The sequence below is a fragment of the Schistocerca americana genome, chromosome X (genome assembly GCF_021461395.2).
Source record: "Schistocerca americana isolate TAMUIC-IGC-003095 chromosome X, iqSchAmer2.1, whole genome shotgun sequence".
NCBI classification, from domain to species: Eukaryota; Metazoa; Arthropoda; class Insecta; order Orthoptera; family Acrididae; genus Schistocerca; species Schistocerca americana.
The window spans coordinates 776,921,036-776,934,886 of record NC_060130.1 but is presented as its reverse complement, the minus strand read 5'-3'; the positions used below and the strand labels follow the sequence as shown (position 1 = coordinate 776,934,886).

Sequence of the window (13,851 nt, the reverse complement as noted above, 5' to 3'; positions counted from 1 at the left end):
TTCTTACTCATTTCATATTTCAAAAAGATAAAAGCAGCAGAGGAGCCATTTGCTATTATCTGAGAGAAAATGTAATTCATTTTGAAGTAATCTAACTTCCTGAGGCTGCTGTGAATATCATTCACACTTTGTATTGAACTGTTTGCAAAGCACTTGCTCTGAATGTATTGTTGTTTTTGTTGTTGATGTTCAAATGTACTCAGCAAGATTTGATCTACCCATTAAGTTTTCATGCAGTTTTATTCAAAGTTACAAAATTGGTGCCAAGCAGTTCTAGGCGCTTCAGTCCGGAACCGCGCTGCTGCTACGGTCGCAGATTCGAATCCTGCCTTGGGCATGGATGTGTATGATGTCCTTGGGTTGGTTAGGTTTCAGTAGTTCTAAGTCTAGGGGACTGATGACCTCAGATGTTAAGTCCCATAGTGCTTAGAGCCATTTGAACCATTTGAACAAAAGTGCCTTGGGAACTTTATGCTCATTTGTTAAGCACATAATGTGCAGGTGGATGTGGACTGTGGTTGGTTGGGGTGGTGGGTCGAAGGTAGCAGGATGTAGACATATACTCTCATTTTGTTGAATGTATGACAATGAGTAGGAGAAGAATGGCACTAATGTGGCTGACATCTGAAATTTGATTTTGTTTTTTTCTTGCATTCAACAACATAAACTGTTGTTTTCAATTTATACCACACTAAAACAGTGTATGTAATATTTTTTGCTTGAAAAGAATGTGTTGTGTCAGTAGATGATAGATAAACTATTTTCTTCAAATCATTCAACTAATTAAATCCACCATCACTTTGACTTCAGCAACATGAAACGTAATTTTTAAAAAATACAAATTTATGTATTATATCTGTTTAGGTGAACCAGAGATTAGTACATCCATTAATATGAACTGTGTAAAGGCCATTTCCTCTTCTGTGAAACATGTTGCTTTTGTTTCTGTTTCAGGCAGAAAAAGATATGATACATTCCCAGATGTCAGAATATTTGGGCACTCCAAACAGAAATGTTGAACAGTCTGTAAATGGAAAACCAATGGCCGAACTAGCTATACAGTCACAAAACACCTTACAATCTACATCATTGTCTCCAAGGCACATGGTTACCAAGATCAATTCAAAGGTTTCGGAAAGTAACTCACCCAATACACAGTCAAAAAATAGAACACTCTCAGGTTTTGAAGTTTCGGAAAGTGATGAAGACAGTAACATATTAATGAGACCTCATGAGATAGAGAGTTCTTCTGAAACAACTTTACTGCCTGAGAATACTTCAGATGACCAGGTCTGGACTGAGATTAGTCTGGAACATTCACCAGAAGAAATCTCCCAGCCATTTGTCAAAATGGGATCTGCTGCAAAATCTGTGGAGAGTAACTATACTCCAGTTTTACCCATAGCAGATAATGAAAGTCAGCAACCACTCAAAAGCATTGAAGCTGTACGATTTGTCCAACAGAACCATTTTGCACCACAGGGCTCATCAAAACAAGAATCTGTAATGAAATTTTCACGTCATTCATCTCCCATCAAGAAGTGTTGGACTGAAAGTGCTGAAGCAAAATCTCCGGAACAACATCCACTCTTGGCAGGGAAGGTACCATCCCCAGCACACATAATAAAGTCAGGTGTTCCAAGTCTGTTTAGAGCAGTTTCATTGGACAAAGCTACTCAAAATTCACCTGTTAAGTCAAAATTAGATAGTAGCTTAACTCGATTTACAACACGTTCAAGTACAGTGACTGAAGGAGACATGAGTAATCTTAACCGTCGACAGAGCTTAGACACATTGCTGTGGAGTGGACCTACTACTGAAAAGGTCAAGGAACTATTGTCACATGGCATGATGATGCTGAATATCTCATCATTAACAGAAAGAAGAACAAGTGAGGCACCAAGTGAAACTGTGGAGGAAGATACAGAAACTACTGCTACAGGTAGTGTATTTATTCTAAAATATGTGCTTTGAGTCAGAATTTATATTTTACAACAGTCTTGATTAAATACTACATGAAACATGCCATTGTCTTCGCAGTACCATATAGAACATCCTTTAAGCTTCCATGCAACAGTAATATGTGAGGGTAATGTTGTAATTCAATATTAGTCGTAGTCTTGGTTTGTTTAGGTCAGTGAGGTGTGCATTCTATATCACATATTTACCATTTATTTTGTAGGATCAATCAATTTAGTAATCTTTTTTACACATTTATTACATAAATGTAATGTTAAGCTAAATACTGCTGACTTATAGGTTTATAGATGACTTTTTATTTTTGTTCAGTAATTTTTCTATGTATTGGAACAGTTACCTTGGAAAAACAACTTTGACTTGAAAATACTTTTACTGTTTGTCAGATATTTTATTTTCATTTTTAGAGTGCCAAAAAGTTTTATGGCTTTGTATATCACTCCCTTCTGTGCCTATGTTGCATTCACTACAGAGAAGTGCAGATAATGCCTTCTTTTAGTTTTGTATTGGTGATGTTCTCTATTCCTCTCTGTCTCAGAATCATTGTCAACGAAACATTTCAGTATTGAGTAAATTAACAGTGATGCTGTGGTTAACATTTTCAACTGCTTAAGCACAGACCTCCAAGCTGCAGTTGTGGGAACTAAATCTATAATTCCAATTACTTTGTTGTGCACAATCAATAAATTTTGCCACATTCAGTAGCTTCGCTAAAGCATTATCCCATAGGACATCACTGATCTTTTTGTGTTGAATGTTGGTAGTCTTACACCAAAAATACCTAAACTTAAATATGCTGATAAGTTTAATGTTTAGTTATTTAAGTTTTCATCAGTAGGTATGCCCAAGACCTGAGAACTTTCTATCTCAATTATTATTTCTTGTTGGTCTACTGTGTTAATCATTGTGTGGTGTTTTTCACATTACAAAATTGTATGATGTGTACTTTCTCTAAGTGTAAAGGTGGTCACTGGAGCAAAATTAGTTAGTCACTTTAAAAAAATAATCCATTCATCATTGACAAAACATGAGTAATTCTATCTCCCGATTCACAAAAAATTACAAATTGTTAACATCAAGGAAGAACAGTAATGTATCGTTGATTGTACCCAGTTCAGTGGCCATTCCAATTTCATTTTGTGCAGATGATTTGTGTCCCTCTATGAATTACAAGGCATAGGTGAAAAGTTTTGGCACTGAAAGAATGTGTTTCATTGCTCAAAAATGCTATTATTTTTTATGTACTCCCCATTGAGGTCTATGTGGCTGCTCAAATGCTTTTGCAGTGACTTTATTCTACTCATTAAGAGTAATTCTGTGAGGTCTGAAATATACCCATCTATGCTTACCATAGCTTCCTTATTGGGTGCAGATTGTTTTCAAACCACAGATATAATTACAGAAACAGGTGAAGTCAGAGGATAGCATTTCTGGTGAGGATCGTACAGACATCTCATCATTTGACCATCACACAGACTCCCATATGTAAGACACAAAAATAGATGTCCCTCATGTTAAGAAGCAACTGAAAGAGTTGAAACAAATAAGTCAGCAAGTCCAGATGGAATCCCATTTTGGTTCTACAGAGAATACTTTTCAGCATTGGTCCCTAACTAAGCTTGCATTAATTGTGAATCTCTCGTCTGGTGCAAAGTCCTGAGGCACCAGAAAAAGCGCAGATGACTCTTCCATATGAGAAGAGTAAAAGGAGAAACTCACAAAATTAGAGGCTGATATCCTTAATGTTAGTTTGCTGCAGAATTTTTGAATTTATTCTAAGTCTGAAAACAATAAATTTCCTTGAGTCTTCACTTTTGAAATTTTGTTGACAGGGAACCAGAAACTGTATTAAATTCCTTAAAATGTTTATTAATGGTTCTTTCAGCAGTTACAGTATTTATGCCAGGCAACTAGTTTCAAATCTTACAGTTTCATTTTCAAGTCTGGCCTGCTGAGTCTGCACTGACAGTGTTTGATCTTAATAATAAACGTCAAAGTGGCAACACATGCTTGATAAATGTTTGCAGAATGAATGCCAGAATCCACACATGCCTCTTACCAGGTCAAAATCAAACTGTACTTGACTCGGTAAGAGGCATGTTTGGATTGTGACAATCATTCATCAAACATTTATCAAGCATGTGGTGCCACTTTGATTTTTATTATTAAGATCAGGCACTGTCAGTGCAGCTTCAGTAGACCAGGCTTGAAAATGAACCTGTAAGGTTCAAAAATAGTTGCCCAATATAGATACTACAACTGTTGACAGAATTGTTAATAAATGCCGTAAGAACTTGAGACAGTGAAGCTTCTGTACACAAATCAGCACAGATTGAAAAAGCATTGCTCACACAAAACTCAGCTTTCTCTTTTCTCTCAATATATCTTGTAAACCAGGGAGTAAGGCCAACAATCAGATTCCATGTTCCTAGATTTCTAGAAAGCATTGACATAGTGCTCCATTGTAGACTGTTTAGGAAGGTCTGAGCATATGGAATAGGTTCTCAGATATGCGAGTGGCTGGGCAAGATCTTAAGTAATAGAATCCAGTGTGTGATCCTGGATGGCAGGTGTTCAACAGATACAAGGGTATATGAAATTCCAAAATGATGGAGGATAGGACCAGTTAATTAGGTGTTAAATATTTTCTTTTTTTTTTCAATATCCATCACAGCTGTGATAATAGTAATTTCCTTTGTGGCAACTAGATTCAGATTTCAGACCATCACATTGATTTTCAAACCATAGCCTTAAACGTAAGTGTAATCATACAGTCCACCAATATACATATCAGTAACCAAATGTTCATATTCATTGTTAGAAATCATTATATTAATACAAAATGTTAACTTCATTTGAGTATAAAATATAGTTTCCTTCCAATGGAGCACAGTAAAATTTACCACACCATTTTCTCTGTGCTTATGATGGCAGCTATATCATATACTTTTATCCATTACTATATTGTGTAATTTTTGAGGTTTTTATCTGTAGTTGCAGCTTTCAGGCATCCTTCATGTGTATCATCTTCACAAGAAGCAGGGCCACATTTGAATTCAGTTGCCCAAGTGTGAAGTGATGACATTGCAGGAGAAGAACCCTTACAAACTTCACAACCTTTGAATGGCTTTTAAATTAACAATAAAGTCTCCAAAACAGAGAATTTTATAACAGCATGGTATTCAATTTTCTCCAGTGGAAATAAACACCACAATATGACTACTTTATGGTGCTATATGGATCAAATTATTGTCCATACAAAATACGCACTTGATTTGTGGGATTTTACAACGTGTAGAAACATACAAAATGTAGTTGTCGATCACACAACTGTTGTACCAGACCAAGAGTTTTTCACCTTACCTTTATGCTTCAACTGCCCAATGTAGTTTCTTACATTGCATTTCAGAAGCAAGAAATAAACCAGAAGTAAAGAATAAACTGGAGGGGGAGGGAATGTGTATTCCATAAAACAATAACATCTTAAGTAGAATGCTGTGAGTGACACAGTCAAATGTCTAGAATAATTTGCTGAATATGTGAGCTGGTGATACATTATCATTTAAAATGTTTGTTTGAACTTAATGAAAATTTAAACAGCTACCTCACTTGAATCTCCCTTTTGAAATCCAAAGCTGGATTAGATAAGAATCCCATTGATGCATAGCTAATGCACCATTATTGACTAAGTTGGTCTATGACTACACTCAAACATGCATTGAAAGTAAATGTTTTTCAGATCAAAGCAGTGCACTGTAATCCCCCCTGTCATTTATCTGACGTGGATAAAACAGTGCCATCATACTCACATATTCACTTCCAAGTGCCGAAGAAACACTGTTTCTATGCAGTGTAGTGTTGCTTAGTCATTCATTATGGAAGTCATGTTGTTACAATGATAAATTAACAGACTTATGTTAGGTGTGGTGGTCACAAGTCTGAGATAACTTGATGTCTATCAGGCTGATCTGTTACTGTCTTCCTTTTCTAATTATGCATTTTAGTACCATTGGCTATCTCACATAACATTCCCAGATGTATTTATAAACATAAGATTCTGATTTTCATTGTAATGTTGTTGTTGTTGTTGTCATTGTTTAAGTCAAAGACAGGCTCCAGTGGAGCAAATATATTGTTGTCATCATTGCTTAAGTCAAAGACAGGCTCCAGTGGAGCAAATATAGTCACACAAAATAAGAATATTATCACTGAGGCCATTGTCACGCGAGTGCCAGATGGAAAAGGGACTAACAGAGAAGTCAATGTTCATAGCAAATAATTCAACACCAGTGAAACACTGTCAAGATATAGTGGTATAAAATCATATACACAGTCCATGAGAGCTCGTGGTCTAGTGACTAGCATTGCTGCCTCTAGATCAAGGGGTCCTGGGTTTGATTCCTGGCCATGTTGGGGATTTTTTCTTCTCGGGGATTGGGTGTTTGTGTTGTCCTCATCATTTCATCGTCCTCATAAACATCATCATCATCACTCGTGACAGTGTCTAGATTGGACTGAGTAAAAAAGTGGACTGTGTAAAAATTGGGAATTTGTACGGGTGCTGAAGACTGCACAGTTGAGCGCCCCACAAACCAAACAGTCCGTGAGCAGTGATGAAATGAGAAGTTGACAGGAAAATATGAGGGCGGTTGCACTCAACACAGCACTGATATGATTAGGCAGTGCAGTCTCCTTCATTTCAGCACTGTTACCAGAGCTGTTGCCTGCCAAAGCTATCACTGACAGAGCAGCAGAAGCTGGAGTTAGTTTGGTAGTGCCTTTGATGTAGAGGCTTGGTGGGTAGATTTGATGGATGGCAATGTCCAGAATGAAACTTAGACCAGTGATCAATAATTATCCTACTGTAAGGAATTTGCTTTTTGACAGATAGCTCTATGTCTGAGAATGCAGCCTACTGGTTCAATACTGCAGCTGGGCGTGCTGGGGGCATCAGTAGAGGATGACACAGAGGGGCAGGTCCAATCTCCATCAACACCTAGATCTGCCCCCTTGAGGCCTTGAATTTGGATAGCTCTGATGCAAGGGGCTGTTCTTGCGGAGCATTTATCCATTTTATTGAGGTTTTGTGTGTACTGTGGAGGTGGCAGTTGTGGCCTATATACTGCACGGACTGCTTATGGTCATGATGAAGCAGCAAGGATGGGGCTGAGATGCCTTCCATTTGCCACAACTATAACTGATCTTTATGGCACATAAGGTGTTATACTTGAGCGCCACAGAGAAGATCTGCCATTCTCTGTGACCTATTCAGTAGAATATCCTGTCTCTCCAATCATGAACAGAACAATGTGGCTTGTGTACGTTGTCCAGTTTGCCAACACATTTGTAATGATCTTTTATAATTCAGATGATGGTGAATGCATTGTCACTTTACAGCAAAAAGGGTTATCAGCTTGAGAAATTTCTCACAGAAATGACATACACACCAGTGATATAAATTGAACATTAAGCAACTATGTGAGGCACAGTACATTGAAAATCTGCCTTATAGTGGTCAACAACACCAGCTGATGACTACTTTCTACAAATTATAGCTTCTAAGTTTCCCAAGGAGAACACTTTTAGAGGCAACTGTAGGACTGTGTTGACCTAAACAGTACACAATCATCTCCAAACGATCGATTTGGCCTCTTAGGCAGTCATTATGAAAATAAAAAAAATAAAAAAATACAAACCCCCAGTGTAAAGAAGTTGGCCAGAAAACATGTATTAATGGTGACTGGGTAACATCAAATGTGGAGGTTTTGTCTGACACCTGATGGTCCTTGTAGAAGAGTGTGGTGGCAACCATGTACCAATGCAAGTCTGAGGCATGTAGTTGCACATGTTAATCAGGGAGGCAAGTCAGTCATGCTTTGGGGTAGTACCATATACAGGTGTTGCATGCCTCACATCAATATTGAGGGTAATTTGAGACTATGCCTTTTTGAGACAGGATCCTTCGACTGTTGTGCAGCTTTACATTCAGTATACTAGCGCTAAGTTAATCTTTCAAGACAGTACTGCATGAGTGCACCACACCCACCTTTTCAACACCTTACTACAATAGGCAGGAATAAACCAAATGGGATGGCATGCAAAGCCTGTTGGCATTAACCCAATTGAGCATGCTTGGAACCAGTTGAAACTTGCAGTGTATTGTCCTAGGAAACCTCCCCAGATACTGGAAGATAAGAAGAGGGCTATTGTTGAAGATGGAACAAGCTTAACCACAGTGTCTCCACCACCTTGTGGACACCAGGCCACAGAGGATCCAAGCATGTTAGAATAAGTGGGGTGGAACAATGTGGTATTGAATGTTATCCAGCAGCAGATTTTTATTTCACAGATGTGCCAACGCATGCATTTTTGAACATATTGTCTTCAGTTTGGCTACTGTTTTGTTTTATTTTACTGTGAAACTGTTTTTTTTTTTCATAGGGCTTATTTCTTTATTCCCTTCTCCCTTTAAATCTAAGCACGCACATGTTGACATACATGCAGTTGGTAAAAAACTTTTTTTGAACTGGATAATTCATTTCACTTAGGCGTGACACAGGTCTCTGATGTTAGAGGAAGACTGTTTGCTGTTGAGTTGGCTTGACCCCATATTTGTGTTGAGTGAGGCTGAAATGGTTCACTGTCGGTTTAGTAGAAGTGTAGTTATTTAAAGTACAATTAAAATCATTCTGATATAAGATGCTGAATAATGTCTATAGATTCTTTATGTGGTATTTCTGAGTTAATTCTTTTACCGTAATGTTACCCAGATAGTTCATGATCATAACAATTTTTGTGTTCTACGTATTGCTAGAAAATTCCATGAACACTGGTAATTGTAATTCTAAAGGGCGGGAAGTTGTAGTGCTACAATATGAAAGTTATATTGATCACCATTATTATTCTTCATTCTTCATCAAGAGCAAGTTTCAAGCATGCATCAAATAAGTCACCATTAAAAAGTATTTCCACATTACTTTGTGAGAACTTGGCATGGCACATGTGCTGACTTCTGGTTGTGTATTAACTATATTTAACATCACCACAAATTTGTAATGGCTTACTAAATTTATTAATAATAGATAATGAAGTAGCGCATTGGCCAAAAGGAAAGGATGAAATGGCTTGTTGTGAGTTTCAATGGTCTAGATGTTTCTGAAGTCATCTTGGAGAACAGATTAGATCAGGCCTGCAGATTATTTTAGAGAGATATGTGCTTCAAAATTAGAACTAAAATATTTGAGGCTGTAAATCTGCCACAAACAATAACATTCACTCATGACAGACCTTTTTGTACATAGATAGGACTGTAATTTGTCCTTTCAATGAAACCGATTGCTATGAGAATGAGTGCTGGACTAATCCAGCTGCAAGCTGCAATAAAAGACATCAGATGCACTGATATTTTTATGAGCTAACATCACAAAGATGTTCGGGCTCACATGCGGTTCCTTGTCGTCGAAATGTCTTGGTTCAAACTCGTCTAGGGGTTGAACCACACATATTGCATTACACACCCTAAATTAGACATGTGTGACCCTTTGGTTAGATTGCCTAGCTGATGGCAAGTTTGCAAAATTTTATGAAACATAAAACATTGTATTGAAGCAGGCAAAAAGGAATACAAACGTCTCAAAAATGAGATCAACAGGAAGTGCAAAATGGCTAAGCAGGGATGGCTAGAGGATAAATGTAAGGATGCAGAGGCTTATCTCAGTAGGGGTAAGATAGATACTGCCTACAGGAAAATTAAAAAGACCTTTGGAGAAAAGAGAACCACTTGTATGAATATCAAGAGCTCAGATGGAAACCCAGTTCTAAGCAAAGAAGGGAAAGCAGAAAGGTGGAAGGAGTATATAGAGGGGTCTATACAAGGGCGATGTACTTGAGGACAATATTATGGAAATGGAAGAGGCTGTAGATGAAGATGAAATGGGAGATATGATACTGCGTGAAGAGTTTGACAGAGCACTGAAAGACCTAAGTCGAAACAAGGCCCCTGGAGTAGACAACATTCCATTAGAACTACTGACGGCCTTGGGAGACCCATTCCTGACAAACCTCTACCATCTGCTGAGCAAGATGTATGAGACAGGCGAAATACCCTCAGACTTCAAGAAGAATGTAATAATTCCAATCCCAAAGAAAGCAGGTGTTGACAGATGTGAAAATTACCGAACTATCAGTTTAATAAGTCAGGGCTGCAAAATACTAACCCGAATTCTTTACAAACGAATGGAAAAAATTGTAGAAGCCGACCTTGGGGAAGATCAGTTTGGATTCTGTAGAAATATTGGGACACATGAGGCAATACTGACCCTACGGCTTATCTTAGAAGCTAGATTAAGGAAAGGCAAACCTACGTTTCTAGCATTTGTAGACTTAGAGAAAGCTTTTGACAATGTTGACTGGAATACTCTCTTTCATGAAGGTGGCAGGGGTAAAATATAGGGAGCGAAAGGCTATTTACAATTTGTATAGAAACCAAATGGCAGTTATAAGAGTTGAGGGGCATGAAAGGGAAGCAGTGGTTGGGAAGGGAGTGAGACAGGGTTGTAGCCTCTCCCTGATGTTATTCAATCTGTATATTGAGCAAGCAGTGAAGGAAACAAAAGAAAAATTCTGAGTAGGTATTAAAATCAATGGAGAAGAAATAAAAAACTTTGAGGTTCGCCGATGACATTGTAATTCTGTCAGAGACAGCAAAGGACTTGGAAGACCAGTTGAATGGAATGAATAGTGTCTTAAAGGGAGGATATAAGACGAACATCAACAAAAGCAAAATGAGGATAATGGAATGTAGTCGAATTAAGTCAGGTGATGTTCAGGGTATTAGATTAGGAAATGAGACACTTAAAGTAGTAAAGGAGTTTTGCTATTTGGGGAGCAAAATAACTGATGATGGTCGAAGTAGAGAGGATATAAAATGTAGACCGGCAATGGGAAGGAAAGCGTTTCTGAAGAAGAGAAATTTGTTAACATCGAGTATAGATTTAAGTGTCAGGAAGTTGTTTCTGAAAGTATTTGTATGAAGTGTAGCCATGTATGGAAGTGAAACGTGGACGATAAATAGTTTAGACAAGAAGAGAATAGAAGCTTTCAAAATGTGGTGCTACAGAAGAATGCTGAAGATTAGATGGGTAGATCACATAACTAATGAGGAGGTGTTGAATAGGATTGGGGAGAGGAGATGTTTGTGGAACAGCTTGACTAGAAGAAGGGATTGGTTGGTAGGACATGTTCTGAGGCATCAAGGGATCACCAATTTAGTATTGGAGGGCAGTGTGGAGGGTAAAAATCGTAGAGGGAGACCAAGAGATGAATACACCAAGCAGATTCAGAAGGATGTAGGTTGCAGTAGGTGCTGGGAGATGAAGAAGCTTGCACAGGATAGAGTAGCATGGAGAATTGCATCAAACCAGTCTCAGGACTGAAGACCACAACAACAACAAAACATTATTATGGCAACGGCATTGCCGCAGTGGGTACATCGGTTCCTGTGAGATCACCGAAGTTAAGCGCTGTCGGGTGTGGTCGGCACTTGCCATTTTGCCATTTTTTGGGGTGCACTCAGCCGCATGATGCCAATTGAGGAGCTACTCGACCGAATAGTAGTGGCTTCGGTCAACAATACCATCATAATGGCCAGGAGAGCGGTGTGCTGACCCCATGCCCTTCCTATCCGCATCCTCCACTGAGGATGACACGGCTGTCAGATGGTCTCGGTAGGCCACTCATGGCCTGAAGATGGAGTGCCTCTTCAAGGCATTATTATAACATATAACAACAGTAATAATAATATCGGGAGCTAAATTAACGACCCATAAATCACGTAGGCCACACAGTTGCAATCTGGTTATAATAATGTTTATTCAGAAAGCAAACTAATAGTGGAAGTGGTCGTATTTAGAATTACTATTACACTGAAGTGCATATCCATTTGACATGGTTCAATCATTCACAATTGCATTGTGAATTACAAGTGCAATACTCCACCTTGTTAACTAATTGAAAAAATAGAGTTCATATCAGGCGCACAGATGCTCACCGTTCAGAGACTAAGTCATGCAGTACCACACAATGTAAAATTTTCGAAGTTGTTTCACTTCCTAGCTACCTAAAGACCGACCATCTGCTTTCGCATTTCCACCTGCACTGTCCTCTGCCCGCCCCCGGCTGAATTTCCCATGCGCCAAACATCCTCGCTCAACAGACTAGTGCAGTTCCCTTTCCTGAAGCCATCCATCTGATTGGCTACAGCTTATTCTACGTTATTTTTCATTTTAACATATTTAAATAATCAAAGCTTGACCACTTTCATGTTCTAAATGAAGTAACAATAATGTCCATTACATAATAAATGTTAAATTCTTTTACATAAAACCAATATAATTTCCTTCTTAACTTTGAATGTCATGGAAGTAGCTTTGCACCAATGTGCTTTCTGACAAATAAATAATGAACAGAAGTAACTTTTATGCACTAAACTTTACAACAAATAGTCTATTACCTAATGATTCAATACGGTGTCATGCTGTCATCATTCAATGTGTTTTGTGTGGAGGAAATGATGATCTGCTGCTTAACTGAAAATGCAGATAATCGAAATTTCTTATATCTTTTAAATAAATAAAGTTACAGAGTTGATATTTACAACATTTGTCATTTTAATGATGCGCTTCTATATGAAATGTTAATCATTAAGATCGACCAAAGCATTCAGATTTTAGTGTTCAGGTCTTTGTTACAAAACTTGTTAATATCAATTTAACAGAAAATCCTAAACTATTATAGATACAATCAATGTTCAAATTTTATTGGGATCACAATGAAAATATATGAAGGATGGTAGATCAAAATTACTGTGGCATCATTCCCTGAATTACTACAGAATTAAATAGTTTTCCTAAATGTTTCCCTTTATGGCCAATCTTAGGTCAACCATATTTAACACTGGTATGTCTCCCTGGCCACAAACAGCTTCTACGGGGTTTTCCTATGACATAGGTTCTCGTCTGTCTCACTCGCACTCTACAGTTCTTAGGCCTCATTCAGCACAATAGATGCCTGTGAATTTCCCCATCTCGTGGTGAATCTGTGCTCTTTGTGGCACACAGTCCTAGATAGCAGGGTTTGTTTCACAATTCCTGAAGGCTGACTCTTTCGGCCACATACTTAAGTGAGAGCAAAATGCTCGTTAACTCACATGTTGGATGCGTTTGTATCAAACAGCAACCGTACTTCAGTATCCTACATTGTCAAGGAGAACATCAGTTTAGTGAGAGTGGATGATGTTTAGTAATGCACCACTAGAATTGTGTTTGCTTATGATATTTGGTATGACAAAAGTGGGCCAGTGTACCGTAGATGACTTTTAGGCACTACAGCAGTGTGATTAAGTTTTCTCCATAGAAAACAGATTTCACATTGTTAAAGAAAATTATTGCAGTTGTGCATCTTGAATCAGTTCTTACCAAATTCCTAGTTACTTTACGCTTGTTTAAACTATCATCTGATTCAGGCAATGCATGAGATTGTTACTGTTTTGAATGATGTGAAGAGGTTAGGCTCCATGTCAACCTACAGGGATTGGATGAAAAGATTGAAATACCATGAGAAATGCATGCTGGAATATAAGTGCAGATCCTAACCAGGCCTGCAGGTTGCATTGTTGTATCTGACTATAAACTGCACCTTTGCAATGTCCTCAATATTGCAAGTGCTGGTCATCATCAGAACAGTGTTCTGTGTAGTTATGAGTGCATTACATCGGGGCTAAGTGAATTCAAATATGGCTAATTGTTGGTGCTCTTATAGTGGATGCTTCCATAACCAAGGGAATCAAAGTGTTTAGTGTTTCAGGTGGCACCATAT

General features: G+C 38.1%; 1 protein-coding gene across 2 annotated transcripts in view; it reads left to right on the top strand.

The window, feature by feature from the left end:
• LOC124556314 overlaps positions 1-13,851 on the top strand; it is a 226,203-nt gene that overhangs the window by 198,312 nt on the left and 14,040 nt on the right. For both annotated transcript variants that reach the window (XM_047130287.1, XM_047130286.1), the window contains one exon: positions 955-1,942. In XM_047130287.1, the coding sequence (XP_046986243.1) occupies positions 955-1,942 (988 nt within the window). The remainder of the gene's footprint in view (positions 1-954; positions 1,943-13,851) is intronic.